We start from the raw sequence: 22,633 nt of genomic DNA, 5'->3' as shown, positions 1-22,633 counted from the left end.
TTTAATTAGTAATATTAGTATTTAAGATTAGAGCAACCTTTTTCTTACTATTTAGAGGACTGACACCCCCATACATATCGTTTTCACATCCTTCAAGAGGGATCAATCATTAATTTGAAATACCCCCCCCCCCCCCCCCTCGTCACACCTGCATGTGACAAGGTGTTATAAAAAGTCACCAACCACATTCTAATTTGCATATTTATAAGGAAAAACAACACTGTGCATGCTTTACCCTCCATACGACTTTAATACTCTAAATTTTAAGACTCTAAATTACATTTTACATCACATTTAGATGTAAATGCCTCCTTCACACACACACACACACACACACACACATACACACGCACGCACGCACGCACGCACGCACACACACACACACACACACAAATATGAAATGCTAACAAATGCATTACGTACAGTGTGAGACTCCAGCTCAGATATCTTCTCTGGTTGTCCACCTCCAAAGTAATAAACCCTAATGATGTGATCGGTGCTGCCCGTCGCCAAGAACATCCCACCTGAAATCATCAAATATCACTTAACATTACATAAATTACACCATCATCATCAATAACGCAGCATTAATGCGCACACACACAAACACCAGAACAAAATCCATCATCAGTAAGCGTTCTGTCATCGTTTTCCAGCAGACTCAACCATGCGAGTATAAGCAATAATCACAATCCAGTGTTTATGAGCAAGAAACTCAAACAGATCAAGTGAACGTAGAAGAGGAAAGAACTAGAGTCAGCCGAGTGTTTCTTTTTCTTCAGAAATGTGTATTTAAAGAGCTCCCGCAGTGCCGAGCGCTCTCTTTTAAAAAGTCTGTGATATCTGTCTGACAACAGGATATTTATAGCCGCACTTTGCAGAAAAATGTTTAAGCCAAAACGATCCGTCATCACTCTTTAATCTGCTATCAGCTTTCAGAACAATGGAAACACGAGAATAATCGCTTCAGATCATGTTTCTATGGGAGAACATGCATTTACATAAACATGAGTGTGCTTGTTAAATATTACAGCTGTCTCAAATCGATCACAGTTTGTTTTCTGTTTATACGAGACTGTGTGCATGACATTGACAGGCCTAATAAATATATATAGATCTTCTCACAAGATTTATTCCATTTGCTATCTTGTACGAGATATTATATCAAATCTGTACCACATGTTATGAAGTAGTTCAGCACTGATCAGCGTCTGGCTACATTTACACAAATGTTTCTATATAACAAATGCCATTATAAGTAATGTATGATTTATTAATAGTATATACAGTTTAAGTCAAAGCGATTAGCCCTCCTGTGAATTTCTTTTTGAAATATTTTCCAAATGATGTTTAACAGATTCAGGAATTTTTCACTGTATTTCCTATCAAATTTTTTCTTCTAGAGAAAGTCTTATTTGTTTTATTTTGGCTAGAATAAAAGCAGTTTTATTTTTTTTTAAAAGCATGTTACGGTCAATATTATTATCCCCTTAAGCTTTATTTGTTTTCGATTGTCTAGAGAACAAACCACTGTCATACAATGATTTCCCTAATTAACCTAACTTGCCTAATTAACCTAATTAAGGCTTTAAATGTCACTTTAAGCTGAATACTAGTATCTTGAAAAATATGTAGTAAAATATTATGTATCATCATGCTAAAGATAAAAGAAATAAGTTATTAGAAATGAGGTATTAAAACTATTATGCTTAGAAATGTGTTGAAAAAAAACTTATTTCCATTAAACTGAAACTGGAGAAAAACAATAAACAGGGGGTTTATAATTCAGGAGGGCTAATAATTCTGACTTCAACTTGTTCAACAAACAGATTCTTATCTTGTTCTCTTTTGAACACTGAAAAAGATGAAAGAAATAGCTGCCAACTAAAAACGATAATTTTTTCATAACACAATTGAATTGCTTTGTAACAAATGCTATTATAATTTGTGCTTTATTTAAAGAGATAGTTCACCCAAAAATGAAAATTGCGTTATTTATCATTCATTTATTTCATTTTAAACATTCAGGATTTTTTCCCTCCTGTAAACGCAAAATACTAGCTTGTGGCACCCATTGATTTCCATTGTTCGAAAAAATATTACTATGAAAGTCAAAGGGTGCCAGCATCCAGTATTTTTCAAAACATATTATCAATAACAAATTTAACAAATTCACTAACTAACAAATTATCACGGTATTTGTTATAAAGGAATTTAAGTTAAAATTCCACAGGAAGATATACAAAAAATGTTGGGAAAAAATAGCTATTGACAATTGAACAATGGATATCAGTGGCAAGTTTTTCTAACATTCATCAGAATAACGCTTAATTTGCTGCCAACTTACATTGAAATTTAACCTAAACTCAAACAACATGATTTCAACATGATAAACAAATACCATGATCATTTGTGTTTAATCTTAATCGTTATATCCACTTTTAACTTTTAACTTGCATTTTCATCATGTACAGTTGAAGTCAGAATTATTAGCCCCCCTGTTTATTTTTTTTCCCAATTTCTGTTTAACGGAGAGAAGATTATTGAATCCATTTATAAACATATAAGTTTTAATAACTCATCTCTAATAACTGATTTATTTTATCTTTGCCATGATGACAGTAAATAATATTTTACTAGATATTTTAAGACATTTCTAAACAGCTTAAAGTGGCATATAAACAACCCAGGCTCATTCTGAGAACGTAGTCCCGGGGACGTTTCTGGAGACCGCGAGATACGTAGCCGGGGGTACGTCCGGCTGCATTTCATTTTTTTAAGCGAACGCTGCGGGGCGGTGTGACGCCGTTCCTTTCGGCGCTTGCCGGCCGGCCGGCCGCTCGCCTCCGTGTGGAGGGCTTTCCCGCTGCAACCAGTTTGTCCGGTTAGCTCTTCGTGTACTTTGGCAGACTCGAGGCGCAGGGAGGGGCTGACCACGACGACGACCGGGTTCGAGTCCGGGGAAGAGCGGTTCCAGAAATCAGGTAAGAAAACAAAATCCAAAAAATGAAGCGAACAGGTTCGTCACAGGGTGAGGATGTACTCAAAATCTGAAAACGTGGTAAAAATCAGACGAGGGCTTTTCTTTTTCTGGACGGCTTTTGTGAATCGTCAACGGTTGGGTTTAGGGACGGAGGAGGAGGGTGGGTCAGCCGATTGGCCGGTCGCACGGTCAATCATTCTGTCGTCCAGGCAGACAGGCTGAAGGTCGTTCGACAGCGGCCTCTAGCGGGTTTACGCGAGGACGGCGCGGGAGAAAGCGCGCACAGCGGCCTCTCGCGGATTCGCGAAAACAAAAACTGCAAAAATACGTACCTCCCGGGACGTATCTCGCGGTCTCCAGAAACGTCCCCGGGACTACGTTCTCGGAATGAGCCTGGGTTGCATATAAAGGCTTAACTAGGTTAATTAGGTTAACTAGGCAGGTTAGAGTAATTAGGCAATTTATTGTATAACGATGGTTTATTCTGTAGACTATTGAAAAAAATGTATCTTAAAAGGGCTAATGATTTTGACCTTAAAAAATTCAAAGCTGCTTTTATTCTAGCCGAAATAAAACAAATAAGACTTTCTCCAGAAGAAAAAATATTATCAGGCATACTGTGAAAATTTCTTTGCTCTGTTCAACATCATTTGGGAAATATTTAAAAAACAAAAAAAATTCAAAGGTGGGCTAATAATTCTGACTTCAACTGTAGATAGAAATCTTTTTTGAAGTATTTTGGAAAGGCAGCAGGTATAAAGCACAAAAATACAATAGTCTAGAAGTAGCCTCAATAAACTTTCTCAAAATACATCATGTTTTAATACAAGCTCAGTGCTGGAACTAAAGCATTTTGTCACATGGGTTTTACAATGGGAGAGGCTGTGAATGGTAAAAGATAAATGATAAAATGGGAGCAGGTAAAAGTGAAAAAGGAGCTTTGACACTCTGGCCCACCTGCACTAAACGAGGAACAGATCATCTGCACTCCTGGTCTGGGTCGCTCAATGAATTTGCTGGGTCGCTGCCTGCGCACACATAAAAAAAAAAAAACACAGAAACAATGATGAGCAGAAAGAGATATAGATTAGTGATCGAATATTGGCTCTTAATGATCCCTTTTAAAGGTGAGGGGTGTCATTTCTGCACCAAGTGGAACGCCAAAAATAATGATTAAAAAATTTAAAGTTGTCTCAGCAAATTAAGCTAAAGTTTTTAATAGTCAAAATATAACATTTAAGCTGCATGCTACAATTAGATGTTTCTCTTTTAGTGACTTTGACTATACAAAAAGAGCCTCCAATACTTGCTCTGAATGGCAAAGAAAACACTCCAATACTTAAAACCCTACAGATGTTTTCAAGAATAAAGGAGACTCACCCGAATTTGAGCGTGCGAGCATCCCACTGCCAGAAACAGATGGTGCCGTCAGCTCCAGTGGAGGACAGAAACCTCTTATTGCCGCTACACAGAGGAGAAAACTACACACACACACACACACACACACACACACACACACACACACGCACACACGCACACACACACACACACACACATACACACACACAAATAAACATAAAACACATTACACGCCTATGCATGTCTGTGCTATACAATACAAAATATATTGTTAATTTGATGTAAACTATCATACAAAGTGTTGGGTATGTAAGATTTTATTTAAGGTTAAGATTTTTCTTAAGGTTAAGAAATCAATACTTCTATTCACCAAGGATTAATTCAATTAATAAAAAATGAAAGCAAAGTCGATCATAATTATGAAAAAGATTCGTTTTTTCAAGTAATAAAATAATTCATCAAAATGCAAATGTTTTTTAATCAAATTATTAAGAAGAAATTGTTTTGATTTTGATTTTTCATTTATTTATTTCTCTTTTTGTATGAGAGCTTATAATTTCTTGAGCACCAAATTATGATTTCTGAAGAATAACGTGACCATGAAGACTGGAGCATTCATGTTAACAATTCAGCTTTACTATTACCATACCATCATTTCTAATTATGATAATATTTCTTAATATTAATATTTTACAGATTTAAAAAAAAAACACTTAGCAAAGCAGACTTTGGTAACACTTCAGTTTAAGTAACAATTCACACCATTTACTACTAGCTTATTACCTGCCTATTATTAAGTTATTAACTGTTTATTAGCACTTATAAAATATGATCTTATTTTACATCCCTAATCCTACCCAAAACCTAAATTACCTTACTAACTACTAATATGCAGCTAATTAGCAATTTATTAAGCTAAACGTCTTCATTTTGTTGACAGTGTGAATTGTACAATAAAATAAAGTGTAAGTGTGACTCAGACTTCTTTATTAGTTTCTACTGTATGCTTATTCAAACATTACATAACTGATCCAAACATCTGAACGGTGGAATATATTTCCAACTTCTCAAAGTTTTACAGTCATTTATGAAGTTCATCATAATTATTGAAGTAACTCTATTTTGACTTAAACAGTCAAAAGTCAACAGGACCAGAAAATGACTGTAACACAGCAACACTGTACACACACACACACAATTAAAAGTGTCTGGTTTGCAATAATATCGACATACACAGTGTTAGGCTGGCACTTGCATTGCAGCTTAAATAAATTATGCAGCTAATGTTTTTTTAACACTATTTTGCTGTCACAGACAGTTATATAACTTTGCCCATATCCACAGTAATGCTTAAAACAATAAAGGTTAATTGCTTATAAAATATTACATTTTTGCATTAAAGCATAAAAACCATTATCCTGATGCTTTGTTTATTTTCACCACTCTGTTCTGCCATCAGCTGAGAAAATAACGAATTAAAAGGTCCAAGTTTCAGCCAAAGAGACACTAAATCACAATAACGGCAACTATTTACACCATTATGCAACAGTGGCGTGTGATATGATTGTCTTTCTCAGTCATTTACCAACCCAGGCTACATGTCTGTACAGCGTAAAATACATCCAATGAGGTACTTTTTTTTGCAATTTTTGCTCTTGTGAATCCACCAGAGGCCGCTGTGTATGCTTTTTTAAATATCAAATTTCTCTCGCGAGTGTCATTCGCACCTGCTCTTCTCATGTAAATCCACCAGAGGCCGCTGTGTACGCTTTTTTAGATCTTAAATTTCTCTCGCGAGTGCCATTTGCGCCTGCACTTCTCGCGTAAATCTACGAAAGGGCCATTTTGTATGCTTTTTCTGATCTCAAATTTCTCTCGCAAGTGCCATCCGTACCTGCTCTTCTCACGTAAATCCAACAAAGGCCGCTGCGTACGCTTTTTCAGATCTCAAATTTCTCGTGCGAGTGTCATTCGTGCCAACTCTTCTCACGTATATCCACCAGAGGCCGCTGCATACGCTTTTTTAGATCTCAAATTACTCTCGCGAGTGCCATTTGCACCTGCTCTTCTTGTATAAATCCACCAGAGGTCGCTGTGTACGCTTTTTCAGATCTCAAAGATCTCTTGCGAGTGCCATTCTAGCCTGATTTTCTCGTGTAAATCCACCAGAGGCCGCTGCGTATGCTTTTTCAGATCTCGAATTTCTCTTGCGAGTGTCATTCGCACCTACACTTCTCATGTAAATCCACCAGAGGCGACTGTGTATGTTTTTTCAAATCCCAAATTTCTCTTGTGAGTGTCATTCGCACCTGCACTTCTCGCATAAATCTACGAGAGGCCACCGTGTATGCTTTTTCAGATTTTAAATTTTACTTGCGAATGCCATTGACACCTGCTCTTCTCACTTAAATCCACCAGAGGCCGCTGTGTGCTTTTTTTCAGATCACAAATTTCTCTTGCGAGTGCCATCTGTGCCTGCTCTTCTCACGTAAATCCACCAGAGGCCGCTGTGTACACTTTTTCAGATCTCAAATTTCTCTCAAGTGCCATTCGCACCTGCACTTCTCGTGTAAATCCACCAGAGGCTGCTGACGACTGACTTACTGACCAATCGAACGATAACCTTACTCACCCCTGTCCCTAAACTCAACTGACAGTGTTTTCAAAAGCAATCCAGAAAAAGAAAAGCCCTTGCCTGATTTTTAAAACGTTTTTGTATCTTAGCACATTCTCACCCTGTTATTTTATTTTTTGCGATTTGTTTTTGTTTTACCAAATTTATTTTTTTTTTTTCATTCTTCGCCGGACTCGAACCTCATTGTTGCCGTCAACTCCTCTCTGCATCTTAAGTCATGCGGCGAGCCACTGCGCAAATTGGTAACGGCGGTTAAGCTGTCTATACGGAAGCAAGCGGTTAGCTTGTAGCGCGAAAAGAAATAGAAGCCAGCTGCTGCGTCATACCGCCCCATAGCGTCCGTTTTAAAAATGAAATGCAGCCATATGTAGCTCTGGCTACATAATTCGTGCTCTCTGGAAATGTATACAGGGGTACGTTTTCACAATGAGCCTGTGTGGCAACCTAGAGTTACACCAAAAAGGGCCTAGACTGAAACACAGTAAAATTCATAACAGTAAATAGCAAGAAATGACATTAAATAGAAGTCTTCACACAGGTGTTTTCTCATGCATAAGTGTCATGAGTGTTAAGTGGTGAATGTGAGCATGTGTCACACCTGTAATGACGTGATGGATGCGGCATGCCCCTCCAGAACCGCCAGCGGGGCGCAGGTCTGCAAACACCACACTCTGATCATTTTATCACAGCTGCCGGCCGCCAGCAGGGTGTTCTCATAATTCACAGCCATGTCTGAAATCTCCGCCGCGTGACCTCTCAGAGTCGCCAGCAAATGCCCGTCATCCGTCGCCCAGATCTTCACCAAGCAGTCGTCCGAACCCTGAGGACACACACACCAAACCCAGTCAGAACCAGCTGCTTTTCAGACTGAAGATGCTTTCGGATTGTTTGCAGCCAAATTAAATCCACCAGAATTTAACTGAGTGTTTTTGTGATTTAATTAAGTCATGCAGAGATTTCAGCCAAATGACTGAAGCTAAACCTGATACTCATCGGGTCTCTGAAATTTTTGCTAAATGCAATTCCATAGGTTCAGATCAAAAAACAAACAAACAAAAAAAACATAAGTGTGAGTAATAAGAGGATACAACTAAACTGATGTCATTCTCAACAAGTAAACCAAAACCACTTTGGAAACTTACATTGTTCATAAAGTCGTTCATTCATTCATTCATTTTCTTTTCAACCAAGTCCCTTTTTTAATCTGGGGTCGCCACAGAGGAATGAACCGCCAACTTATCCAGCATATGTTTTACGCAGAGGATGCCATTCCAGCTGCAATCCATCACTGGAAAACATCCAAACACTCATTCACACTCATAAGACTACAGACAACTTAGCTTGCAAAATTCAACTATACAACATGTCTTTGGACTTGTGGGGGAAACCGGAGCACCCAGAGGAAACCGACATGAACACAAGGAGAATGTGCAAACTCTCCACAGAAATGCTAACTGATGCAGCCGAGGCTCAAACCAGCGACCTTCTTGCTGTGAGGCAACAGCGCTACCCACTGCGCCACCGTGTCGCCCAGCATGAAATCAAATGTACTTTATTTATATAAGTGCTTTAGTTCATGTTGTTGGTTTGATTGAGAATAACTGCTCAGTGAATATTATTTAATAAATAAATCATACATTAATTAACAGGCCTGTCATAATTGTGAATTTTGGGCTGACAATTAATTATAAAACAAATCATTAGAACGACAATTGTTTTAATAGAACATAAAGTAAAATAGTACAATCAATGATATTTTTACTGTCTTCTTTCAACCACCACAGAAATAAAGTAAGCATTTTCTTGTCCTACAGTTTGTCATTTTCTGTGTGTAAAACTTGAAGGACACGAACAAGTTTTGGCAAGACATCAACAGCAATATAGAGTTTTTCTGACCATTAGGGATGACAATGGTTGACTAGCATTGGTTATGCAATTAAGTTTCCCTTTTTATATTTACACCGCACAATTATCACGATTAAATCAAACTGCAACTAGATCAAGTAAACACAATTAGATGATTAAATAATTTACTCTCCATTACTTTCCTTTCAGAAATGACTAGTAAAATATCATTAGATATCCGAGAATGTTAAAATAGATGTTCAGGCACTGTATAGAATTTCGGATATTAATTGAGTTCAGATCTGTCTTTTATAACAGTGTTCTTAGCACATTTTTCCAAATAAAATAAAAGCAGTCTTATACACAGTTTTACTAATGTAATGCTTGTCATTATTATGAAAGATAAACACTTTAAAATGTGATTACTGTCTTAAAACAAATGTTAAAATAATTAAATGATAAATGTAAAAAAATCATTATATTAAATGACAAACATAAAAAAAGATCTATGCTTAATATCTATTACCAGGACAATATGTAGCAAGACAAGTGCATGAGGTAATATTTAATATTAAGGCTGCACAATATATCATTTGAGCATCGATATTGCAATGTGTGCATCCACAATAGTTACATCACAAGATATGCAATGTTGAGTTAGGATTATAATCAACCAGAAACCACAGTTCAAATACTTGAGATTTGTGTAAAAGTTTATCATGTGTTTTTAGGGCCTGTGAGCATTTTAGGAGGATTTAAATGATTTTAATAGAGCATAAAGAAGGCAAGGCGAGGTAAGGTATACTTTATTTATACAATTTTACACAACCGTAGTTGATCCAAAGTGTTTTACAATAAAATAAAATGTTAAAAATATAAGAAAAGGGAAATATATATGACTGAATATATAGCTGAAAAAAATTTATATATATATATATATAATAACTGAAATAAAGAAATGAACTAACATGCATGCATCACTCAAAGGCAAGGGAGTAAAAATTAGTCTTTAAATTATATTAAATTATATTTATCCAATGATGGCAAAATCCTAATGTTCAAAGGGAGACTGTTGCAGAGCCTTGGGGCTGCAGCACAGAAAGATCGATAACCTTTTGATTTGCAGCGAGACCGAGGGACAGACGAAAGAAACTGATCATAGTTGAAGACAGAAAAAGTTTTCTTAAACAAAGAAGTTTAAGAAATATTAATTGCATTGAATTATTTATAAGACAAAGACAATGCAATGTTATTTAACATTTGATTATTTAATTTCTGTACACGAATACTGTTAGACTCTTTCCAGGAAACCATAAAGCATTGTTTATTTCACTTTAATATTTGCTCCACTGTGTTTTTATGACTATAGTTTATTTATTTATTAGATGTATATAATAAATGACATCAAAATATATTTATATATTACTCCCCTATGAAATCATCCAAATCGATCTAAATCAGGGGTGCCCAAACTTTATTGTATAAAGAGCCAAAAACCAAATATTATTGACATTAAAACTGCTATGGGTAATTTCCTAATTAATTTCATAATATTCATAATATTTTTCATTAAAAAAAATAAAAAGCATTACTTTGAATGGTATAAACTAACGTAGTATAACTTTTTAATTAGACCTTATTGCAATAAAAACAAACAATCACATTTATTACACAGTACTAGTCAAGCAGAAGCTGCCTTTGCCTTCGTCGTATGTACATTTTAAACTAAATCTGATTCATTTATATCATTTACATTGAAACATTTCATTAAAAATAGCTTTTTTGTAGCTTAACAATAAAACCAACAAATATGAGGTTACATTAAATTTGAAATGGCAATCTCTAAACCATTCTCAGATGGCATGGTGGGCCAAATCAAAGATTAACATGGGCCAACTTTGGCCCACGGGCCCTAGTTTGGGCATCTCTGAATTAATGACTTTCCAAAGGTGAAATTTAGAGATGTCCAGATTTGATCATGTGATCGGAAATCAGGCCTGATCACGTGGTTTCAGACTTGATCGGAATTGGACGTTACCTCCAAATCAGGACTCGCATTTATATATATATATATATATATATATATATATATATATATATATATATATATATATATATATATATATATATATACATACAGTTGAAGTCATAATTATTAGCCTCCCTTAAATATTTCCCAAATGATGTTTAACAGAGCAAGGATATTTTCACAGTATGTCTGATAATATTTTTTCTTCTGGAGAATGTTTTATATGCTTTATTTCGGCTAGAATAAGCAGTTTTTAATTTTTTAAAAACCATTTTAAGGTCAAAATTATTAGCCCTTTAAGCTATATATTTCTTCTACAGTCTACAGAACAAACCATTGCTATACAACAATTTGTCTAATTACCCTAACCTGCCTGGTAAACCTAATTAACCTAGTTAAGCCTTTAAATGCCACTTTAAGCTGTATAGAAGTGTCTTGAAAAATATCTAGTCAAATATTAATGTAATGCCATCATGGCAAAGATAAAATAAATCAGTTATTCTAGATGAGTTGTTAAAACTATTATGTTTAGAAATGTGCTGAAAAAATCTTTTCTCCGTTAAACAGAAATTAGGGGGAAAAAAAACAGGGGGGCTAATATTTCAGGGGGGCTAATAATTCTGACTTCAACTGTGTATATTAACCCTCATTATTTTTAACACATCTATAGTTATGCGGAGGCACAGAGTTAGACCTCTTTCTTGACTTCACACAGAAATAGCAACGCATGCAGCATGACATCACTTTGTTGCAGAGACGCTATTGGTTAAATGCCGGCAAAGTAGAACACAGAAGCAGCTTGAAGTGGAAAGCGTGAGTATGTCTGCGGCCTGGAAGTATTATAAAGTTGATGACGACAACATTGCCATAACAAACTGTGAGATAAGTAAACTTTGGTTTGCCTACCGGGTATTTTAAGTTGAGGAGCTATTTGTTTTTATATTAGATTTACTATTGCACTAAAGTCCAAAAGTAAAGAATTGATGTTATTTATTACTTGATTGTTCAAGCTACTCACAGAAGTGCTCTGTTTGTTAACAGACTTGTTGAATGGTAAAATAAGGAGAAGCAAATATTAAATAAGGATCAAAATCCAATCCAGAACTCAAAAACAAATGACTCGGACTTGAGGGCAAAAAAACCTGATCCGGACATCCCAAGTGAAATTGTTTTTATATTGCAATATATATTGCAGAGAAAAATATGGCAATGTCAAATTTGTTAAATTTCCTGCAGCCCTAATAAATATTAATAAAAATATTTAATAAATGTAATTTTAACTTAATTACTAAATTTAACTTAATTAAACTTAATTATTAATTAAACATTATATTAAATTTACACTTATTTATACTTTATTCAACAGTAATTAATCAAAAACATTACAAAATATTTCAGCTCTGTCTCCTCAAATGTACTTTTCACTTAACAGACAAATGCTTATCAAGGTTTCCACAAAAAAAGTGCTTTCAACAGTAACAAAAAACTGACTGTACATTTTCATAGTTACAACGCAGCCTTGGTGAGCATGAAAGACTTTCAGAAGCATTCAAAAAAATAATTCTGACCCCAAACTTCTGAACAGAAGATTGTATGTCATCCCAATCCCTCCTTAAGAAGAATTATAAAGGTCTTACATCTAAATCTTCATCTAGCAAGTCTAACGTGAATTCTTTGCAATAAAAAAAGCTTTTTACCTAACAAAAAAAAGCAGCACCATGGCTTTGCATTTCCATGACAACAAGCAGAGCACCATATAAAGCATGTGCTTTTCTACAGCAACTTCAGCTCCATCCTTCATTCACAGCTTGATGGAAAGATGATTTTCTCATCAGAAAATCAGCTTGCCATTTCACAAACTCAAAATAATCACAGTTGTTTTCAGAAACAACAGAATTAAATAACTTTGACTTTAGCAGGCCTCACATCCATATCAAATTGAGCAAAAAAATTGAGCACACCATACACACATATTCACACATACACACACACAGACGAAAATTCCTGAAGATCTGTTAAACACACACTGAATGCCAATGACACACTGGCTAATGGCTCGGGAATATGAAAGAGATGATTTTATTCGTGGCTCGCAGCCAAATCCATAAAAGAAACACTTTTTTCTTTTTTGACATGCGCGCACAGACACACCCCCCTACGCCAGGAGAACCGAGAAAAAAGCAGCAGAGCGAAAGAGAAATGCAGAGACCAAGATCGAAAGAGGAAAAGACAAAGAGAACAGAGAGAGAGAAAGAGGGAAAAAAGGGAGGGAGAGGCAGAAAGAGGGGGAGTAATCCTTGCCGTTCAGCCATTTCTGGAGCATTAAAAACTTGCAGAGTAAAATGGAACCCAGGAGTGAACGCTCAAAAACACACATCAGCAAAACACACACACACACTTATAGTCGCGATACTTACAGGACGCTTAACAAAAGCTCACGCCACAGGCTGAGCGTGAGATAATGTCAGAAAAAAGGCTGAACGGAAACACACGCATGCATGCCTACAGAATCTTGAAGAAGTTTTGTGGCCGTGATTACAGGGCAACAACAAGTAAATGACCTCTGACCTCTGCTCTTCTCTCACAGTCAAAACATTATCTGTCCACGTGAGATCAGAAGGCTCACAGGCTAAAAATATCTGTTTAGTCACTAGGAAAATAAAAGTTTAGTTTCCAGTGTGGCTCAAAGCTGAAGAAAAGAACTACTCATTTATAACCCAACAGAACACAGAGCTGCCGCTGATTTATGAAGGACACTCACTACTGTGCAAAAGTTTGTGGTCGGTAAGATTGTTTTTTGGTGACAATTTGTGTTAAGTCTTACTTGGTAACATTATATAATAAATGAGAAGTATAATTTAAAATTAGGTACTGGTTTAGTAACTAATGCTGACAGATGTATTTCATAATGTATTAATAAATGTTCAAATTGCGTTAATTGTCACATGCTCGTACACTGAAAAAAGTGTTGCATGCAAAACTGTTGCAAACAATTTATTTGTGTTGAATTTAAACAAACAAATTAAATTAAGCATGTTTAAATTCAACCCAAATAAATTGTTTACAACCACTTAACGTGAAAAAAATTGAGTAAATCCAAGGAATAATGTTTGAATAATTTTTTTCAGTGTATGGATTTTCATTGTTACCTCATGATGAATATAACTGACTGATGTTAACAGATTACACTTTTAATATTTTATTTATTTATTTATTTTAAGTGATACTTTTTAAAATGTTTTTGAAGGACGCTTCTTTTGCTCACCATTGCTGAATTTGTTTGATTCAAATAGTCAAAACTACAATATTAGGAAACAATTTTAGAAACCGTTTGCTATTTCAATATGTAATAAACATAAGCATACAGAGGCATCAAAAGTGTTTTGATTAAAGCAACAAAAGGTTTGAAAAATCAGTAATTCTTTACAATGTGGCTTTATTTGTTAACTGAATCAGAATTAACAATGAACACTGCTATTTATGGTCATTTTTAAGGTAACGTAATTTGTTTTAAGATAATGTTAATTATCTTAAGGTAATGTTAATTTAAAAGTTGTGTTTGTTGACATGCATGCAGCATGAAATAGGAAAGATTTATTAACAAAGGTTAATAAGTGAAGCAATAGCATTTACTGATGTTAAAAAATGAGATTTCATTTTAGCATTGACATTTAAAAAAATGTGTTGATAAGTCACTGCTTCATACCAATGCTAGATTTACTAAAATAAAATACAGTTCAATCTGTAATAACAAGATACATCATTAAAATGGTAAATAACCTTTGTTATTTCTAAATATTTAAAAATGCTATTTATTCTCAATGGTAAAGTAGAATTTTATTGAATTTCATTACTCCAGTATTCAGTGTCACGTGATCTTTTAGAAAAAATTTTATATGCTGAATATGTATAAACCCTTCTCAATAATATATAATCAGGATACTGTAATTACTGACTCCAAGCTTTTAAAAAACTAGTAACACTGCTTTCCCAGAGATGGGTTGCAGCTCGAACGGCATCTGCTGTGTAAAACATATGCTGGATAAGTTGGCGGTTCATTCCGCTGTGGCGACCCCAGATTAATGAAGGAACTAAGCCAAAAAGAAAATGAATGAATGAATGAATGGTAACACTGCACAATTACTGTGTATTAGATTTATTTAAAATTTGAATTATTCATTCATTCAATTTCCTTCGGCTTAGTCCCTTATTTATTAGGGGTTGCCACAACAGAATGAACCGGCAACTATTACAGCATATGTTTTACATAGCGGATGCCCTTCCAGCCACAACCCAGTACTGACAAACACCCATACAATCTCATTCACACACACACACTACAGTCAATTTAGTTCATCTAATTCACAGGGAGATTATCCAAACTCCACATAGAAATGCCAAATGGCCCAGCCGGGATTCGAAAGAGCGACCTTCTGCCGTGAAGCGATTGTGCTAACCACTGAGCCACTGTGCCACCAAATTTGAATTAACAATGAACAAGTCTGCAGTATTTTTAAAACTTAATATTGATTTCTACATTTACTAGCAAATCCCTAGTGTATTTGTTTCTGCTAATCAATGCACAATGAACTAACAAGAAAAATATATATTTTTCATTCATAATCTATAATCGATCAAATTTTACCAGGAAAATTCTTTCAATTACTTTCCCTACCGCATGTGGAGTCATGTGATCGTGCTCTGTTAGGCTGAGGCTGGTTTATACTTCCACGGCCACTTTGCAGCCACATCTGATCTCTGGTCAAGTAGGACGATAGACCCATTCCTGAGCCTTAATTTGCACTACATTGATGATGATTGTAAGTTGCGCCAGAGATTCCTTGAGACGGCATATTTTCCAATACATTAAAATTATTATTTACATTAAAATAATTGTTTACAGAAGATACAAGAATGCACTGTTAAATATTATTTACAGGATATACAAGAGTTAATTTATTTAAAAGTGACACTACTTATTTTCTACATTTAATATGAAAAACAATAATAAAAATAAAACAAAAATATATATTATCAGACATGCTGTGAAAATTTCCTTGCTCTGTTAAACATCCTTTGGGAAATATTTAAAAAAAGAAAGAAAAATTCAAAGGGGGGCTAATAATTCTGACTTCAACTGTATATGTATATTTTGACAAATAAGCTCTTCATATAAAAAAAACTGCATTCAGACAAATGCAAAATATGATCCTTAATACTACGCAGTCCCAGATCTGAATACATGCAAAACATGTTCTGCACATGATGAATGGCTCAGGCACATCCCAACAGAACATCGATCGATACTGAGACACTTCAAAACGAGAGCAAACCACAAGTCTTCATTTATGTTTTACCCTCAGCATCATGCCATGTAAACTAAACGCAAAAGTACTCTATAAATGTACTCTCCATGATAAACTGTACAACCGCACTTTTAAAGCACAGTAACAACATACAGTGAGAACACATAACTCTCCTACAGGCAAGTCCCTGATGATCAACACATAAAACCACAGCTGCTTTCACAAGTCTTTAAACCACAAACCAACTCAAACATCTGGAGCAAGCGGATTCAACAGGTCATTTAAGACTGTCATGTCCACTGAGCGATCATGCAGTGCTAACGCTATCGTCCTCATGGGTTTTATTATTATAGCATCCTGAAAAGTTTAGTGACATTGTTTTAAGCTCCTTACAGTGTGGGCAGACAGTTGTATGTATACGGTTTAATGAGGCATACCGTCTAATTAAAGCTTCAGCACTAAGTGATTTATATTTGCTACACTGTACTTCAGTGTTTATATCTTCTGAGTGTTTTAAAGGGTTAGTTCACCCAAAAATGCTAATAATTTACTTGAGTGCTTCCAAACCTGTTTGTTTGTTTGTTTGTTTGTTTGTTTGTTTGTTTTCTGTTGGACACAAAAAGTTATTGTGATTAGGACCAAAACGGACCAAAAATATTAAAACAAGTCACGTGCGAGTAAACTCTCCTCACACTGGTCAGAGTTTGGTTTATTTTCCGAGGTTCCGCTCAGCTGTCATATGTTGTTATTTTAGTTTATGGCGAAAAGGTGCATTTTAATTTTGAATAGTGACACCCACAGACATAGTCATTACCAAATATAATTCAAAGGTAAGAATTTCTCATACATCGCCTTATTTCAATTATCAAGAATTGTAAAAAAAAAAATTGATTGATTATATATTAGAAGTATATATATATATATATATATATATATATATATATATATATATATATATATATATATATATATATATATATATATAAATAATAGTTCAGTTAGACTGCATGCTTTCACTTTCGTATTCAACATAAAAAGCACTTTTACCGGTGGGAATGATATCTCTACTCATCATTCTCTCTTCTTATAGCCATATATATGCCGTCTACATCACCATAATCATTCATTCATTTTCTTTTCGTCTTAGTCCCTTTAATAATCAGGAGTTGCCACAGAGGAATGACCTTATCCAGCATATGTTTTACGCAGCGAATGCCCTTCCAGCCGCAACCCAACACTGGGAAACACCATACACTCCTGCATTCACACACATACACTACGACCAATTTAGCTTACCCAATTCACCTATAGCACATATCTTTGGACTGTAGGGGAAACCGGAGCACCCGGAGGAAACCCACGCGAACACGGGGAGAACATCCATTGCAAGTATTGCATGATAAGTCGATATATTGATTATTCTGAGAGGCCTAATTGTGATTGTGAAAATGTTGGAAATTGGTAGCCACTGATGACAATGATGTGGTTAACGTTCTTCAAAAAAAACGTTCTTGGGTTGTATCTTTACTAATCAGTTCTAAATGCATTACTATTAATTATAAATATACTGAATACCAGATATAAAGGTAAAACTGTGTGATAAGGATTATAATACTTTTGTTAGCATGAACTGATTAGGGCGTTACGGTGGCGCAGTGGGTAGCACAATTGCCTCACAGCAAGAAGGTCGCTGGTTGAAGCCCCGGCTGGGTCAGATGGCATTTCTGTGTGGAGTTTGCATGTTCTCCCCATGTTCGCATGGGTTTCCTCCGGGTGCTCCAGTTTCCCCCACAGTCCATGTGGTAAACATATGCTGTGTGAAACATATGCTGGATAAGTTGGTGGTTCATTTTGCTGTGGTGACCCCTTATTAATAAAGAGACTGAGCTGAAAAAAAAATTAATGAATGAATTAACTAATTATGAAAGACTATATTATGTTTAGTTGATGTAAATTTGAACATTTACTAATAAATTGTTAAAATAAAAATCTGTTATGTCACAATAAATAAGTTTTGTTGAACAATTTATTTCAATGTATAGAATTTCTTGACATTTAGCAATATTATTGTAAATATTTTCTTTTTTCAATGAATAGATCAATTGTATTTAAATATTTATACAATGAAGACAACACGGTGTTATTTTACATTTGATTAATAGTGAATTTCTGTTCTTCAATTCTGTAAGACGCAAAACAACAGCATCTACGCTTGGCTTATGCTTACATATCGTTTATTATGTTTTTGCAGATGTACTCTCCTACAAAATAATCCCAATTCTTTCCAAGTGGAGTTATTTAGGTCATTTGCAATGAAAACATGTGCAATGTAATTAAATTCATAACGCAAAACATATTGCAGAAAAACAAAACATTACAAAGCCTTTTTTTTCAATATCAGCCCTATTTTCAAGAAACAAAACCTTTCACTCTTCAGGTTTGAATTTCTAAATGTCCTCAAATAATCTTTGACACTGGTGATGTAGAATGTAACTTTATTGTAAAATAGTTTTAATGTTATTTGTGCCATTTTGCATGGTCACTTTTATGGAAGAGAATGCAGTGTTGAAACAGACCTCATATGGACAGCTTCTTCCAAACAGTTTTTAGGAAAACATGAAAATTCACCAACTCTTCAGCTGTCAGTGGGTATTTTTTCTATATGATATACCTGAGCTAGCTGATACCTTCAACAGAGATTAGATGGGATGGCAGAGGCTGTGTCTGCAATCAGATCAAATGTTGCTGACATTTATTTTTATATAAACATGTTGGACAATACATATTTTGTCACCCAAAAATGGATTGAGGTCATGTCACAGTATTGCGCAATAAGCTGATATATTAGTTCATGTGACAGGCCTACCTGAGTTAATAGAATGTAATGAAATCAAAAGATAAATATTATAGCAAATATATTGTTTCTTTCTTTTTTAGTGAAGCATTCAAAACTTTAGTCCTCGGAGAGTCAAAATACCACATACAGGCTAAACAAAATGAATCATTGTCGCTCCCAGTGATACCCTAAGGTCTTTTAAATCTGTGAAAATGATTATTTTGCAATCTATTAAGTGACAAGAAGATCATGCTTCAGACTGACATCTGGTAAAGGTCCTAAAGACGTTGCTTGCCAATTCAGTGCACTAAAATTTATAATGATGTAAATAATATTCAGACTGAACCTCAATGTGTCATCAGGAGCTACAGGTATTCGTTTTGTTTTCCTTGAATGGGTTTTTTTTTTTTTTTATATATATATATATATTTTTGACTCTCGAAAGATCTGTAGAACTTTGACTTGCACCTTATGAATCACCAAGAACCACAGTTTCAGCTACAAATCTTCTCTAATTTTTTAATGAAGTCAGATAAGAGCAATTCCAGCATTATGGATGTGAAATCTGAAAACGTACATTCACATAGAAAGTATATGTTAACATTATATTGAAATATCTGTTTATTTTTTCCAAAACAACTAACCACAGAATTATAGGAGCAGAAAAATATCAATCTGTAAACATTTTTCATATGTTAAATGAGGAAAATAAGCATGCATTATGGATATGACCAAAAAAGTTAGCGAGTTTACAGTTTACAACATACTTTGTAGAAATTCTGTAAATTAAACTGCATAACCCAAAAGAAACAGTGCTAATCTAAAGGATAAAAGTTGGCTCTCTATAGAACTAAAATGCTTGATTTTATTTTATTTTACATTTATAAGGAAAAAGCTTTGTTATGGATGTGACACCTCACCGTTATGGATGTGACCGATGTGAAATTGCCACTTGGGTGACTTTGGTAAATAAAATATAATTGTTTGAAAACATTGACAGAGACGTTTTTGAGTATGTTTTCACAACACAAGCCTACACAAAAAACATAGAAATGGCTTCGCATGGAATTGCTCAATTATGATGGCCTGAGAGGTAAGTAAATTACCAGCAATATTTGGGGTGAATTATCAAGCAAACAAGCAAAAAAAAAGAAGAAAAAAAGAAATATTCATATGAGACATCATTTGGAGAGGCCCACCATGCAATGCACCATAAACAAGTTTCTCACATCTTTACACATTTCTACTTCTTTCATTTGTATTTCTGACTGCCTGTTACATATATAACCCAGGCTCTTTCTGATTACGTACCCCTATATACATTTCTGGAAATGGCCAAATACGTCCCAGGAGGTACGTCTTTTTGCAGTTTTTGTTTTCACAAATCATCCAGAGGCCGCTTTGTACGCTTTTTGAAATCTCAAATTTCTCTAGTGAGTGCCATTCGCGCCTGCTGTTCTCGCATAAATCCATCAGAGGCCGCTGTCGACTGATTGACTTATTGACAGAATGACTGACCCGTCCACCCCTTCCCTAAACCCAACCGACAGTTTTCCAATCTAGCAATCCAGATTTTGACCCCGTTTTCAAATTTTACCACATTCTCACCCTGTTATTTACTTGTTTATTTTATTTCTTGGCTTCTATTTTTGTCTTACCCGGATTCTGGAACAGTTGTTCGCTAGACTTGAACCCCATTGTCGCGGTCAACACCTCACTGCATCTAAAGTCCGCCGACATACATGGCGAGCCACTGGACAAACTGGTAACAGCGGGAAAGCCGTCCATATAGAGGCGTTATACCCCCCTGTAGCATTCGTTTTAAAGATGAAATGCAGCCATACATACCTATGGCTACATAATTCGCGATCTCCAGAAATGTATATAGGGCTATATTTTCAGAATGAGCCTATGTTGATATAATTTTATACAAATTACACAAAAAATATTTCTCCCTACATAGATTATTCTAACAAACACCAACAATAAGCTAAGCACAACTAGATTCAAATTCAATCAAATCCACTTCTGAAAATCACAAATGTCAAATTCTTTTCAGGCTTTCCATGTCCTTGAAACAAGAACAACACGTTCTTGTTTTCAAAGAAATTCAGAAGCTGGCAATCATTCTCTGAATATTTTTATCTCTTGAAGAAATCATTCATTTCACACTTTTTCTTTTGAAAAGCTTATTTTAAAGTCAACTCTTTTATCCATCCACTTAACACTGGCAAGAACTAAAACTCAAAAATAAAAGAATATACACAAAGCATATTCTCCTTGTCGCATAACCATTCATATACATTTCATGGCCGTCTGATAGCACCATGAACATGACGAACAACTTAAAATTCCATAACCTGATGTAATGCTACACACCGGAATACTGGACTCAAAAAAGCAGCCAAGAGGGCACGCAGCATAAACACCCATAATCACTTCAACTTTCAGAGACATGCAGCATTTTAAAAACAAATACTTCACATATTTTACATATCCTAAAATTCAGAAGAAAATCTAAGCATGAAACATTAAAAAAAATTATTATTGATAAAAGCAGATGTCTTACTGTGAAGATGCGGCGGCCGGTGCGGTCGAAGGTGACGCAGTATACGGATGAAAGGTGTCCCAGAATCCTCTTGTGCATCTTCATATGTTGGTAAACAGCTGTAGGAACCAGCTGACCCAACCGATAAGAGCCATTCAGCCTCCGACTGTGTATCGTTTCCGCTTTGGGACACAAGACAAGCAAAACATGAGAGTAAATACATTTAAATCTACAAAAAAACCCAAAAAGAGGAATAATTACGGGAAAAAAACATTTCCTAAAAGGTTAGCATTAAAAAAAATACATGATCTAAAAAATATTTCCCCAAATATTTTATATCCAATTTCAATAATCAAGGACATTTTCAAACAAACATTCATAAATAAATAGTCCACATTCTTTTTTTCAGCTGATTTTACATGCAATTTCAATAATCAAATGGCCATAGATTTAAGCTACATATGTCAGCTGAATGTTTTCAATCATTTTTAGTAAGACTTATATTAAGTGTCATTGTTACCATGCCACTATTTATTTAACTACTTTGTATTATTAATTAACTACATGTACTTACTTTATGGGATTAGAATTTGGGTTATTTAGGATTAGCTGCAGGTAATTACACATAATTAATTGTAATTATTATAGTACTATAGGTTTCTACAGGTTTCATCAAGTCAAATTTAAGACTTTTTAAGACCACTATGACTAAAATGATTGATTTACAAAAGGCTAAACGCTAAGGATTTTTTATAAGCGCCCAGTTAAAACATTAAAAACAGATGGTATTGTAAGGAAGATAATTAATCCATATGGGTAAATAGAGTTAATCTATAAACTTTTGTTGAGATGGAATGTTAGTTATTGGATGCGAGTTGGCCCAATTGGGTAACTTTACAAGAACATAGGAAAATTAAAACCTGTCTTGTGCGTAGTCGTGCATTTATACTTCTGCGTGCTGTTTGTGTTGCTCTGCAATAATACTTCCGAAACGCTAGCTGACAGTAGGTTTTCATGTTCCTCTGTATCGAGTTTCTTCACGGGTGTTTTGTTTTTTCTGAATGCTATCTTAATGTACAAATAGCTAAAACT

The 22,633-nt window shown here is 34.9% G+C and overlaps 1 protein-coding gene across 2 annotated transcripts in view; it reads right to left on the bottom strand.

The window, feature by feature from the left end:
• Nucleotides 1–22,633, bottom strand: part of phip (pleckstrin homology domain interacting protein) — a 70,980-nt gene that overhangs the window by 41,235 nt on the left and 7,112 nt on the right. For both annotated transcript variants that reach the window (XM_056449015.1, XM_056449016.1), the window contains exons 7-11: nucleotides 21,563–21,723; nucleotides 7,576–7,797; nucleotides 4,364–4,464; nucleotides 3,941–4,011; nucleotides 424–524 (exon numbers count right to left, since the gene is read on the bottom strand). In XM_056449015.1, coding sequence (XP_056304990.1) covers nucleotides 424–524; nucleotides 3,941–4,011; nucleotides 4,364–4,464; nucleotides 7,576–7,797; nucleotides 21,563–21,723 — 656 coding nt within the window. The remainder of the gene's footprint in view (nucleotides 1–423; nucleotides 525–3,940; nucleotides 4,012–4,363; nucleotides 4,465–7,575; nucleotides 7,798–21,562; nucleotides 21,724–22,633) is intronic.

This window comes from Danio aesculapii, chromosome 23 (genome assembly GCF_903798145.1).
Source record: "Danio aesculapii chromosome 23, fDanAes4.1, whole genome shotgun sequence".
Lineage (NCBI taxonomy): Eukaryota > Metazoa > Chordata > Actinopteri > Cypriniformes > Danionidae > Danio > Danio aesculapii.
This window is presented reverse-complemented; position numbering and strand designations above follow the sequence as displayed.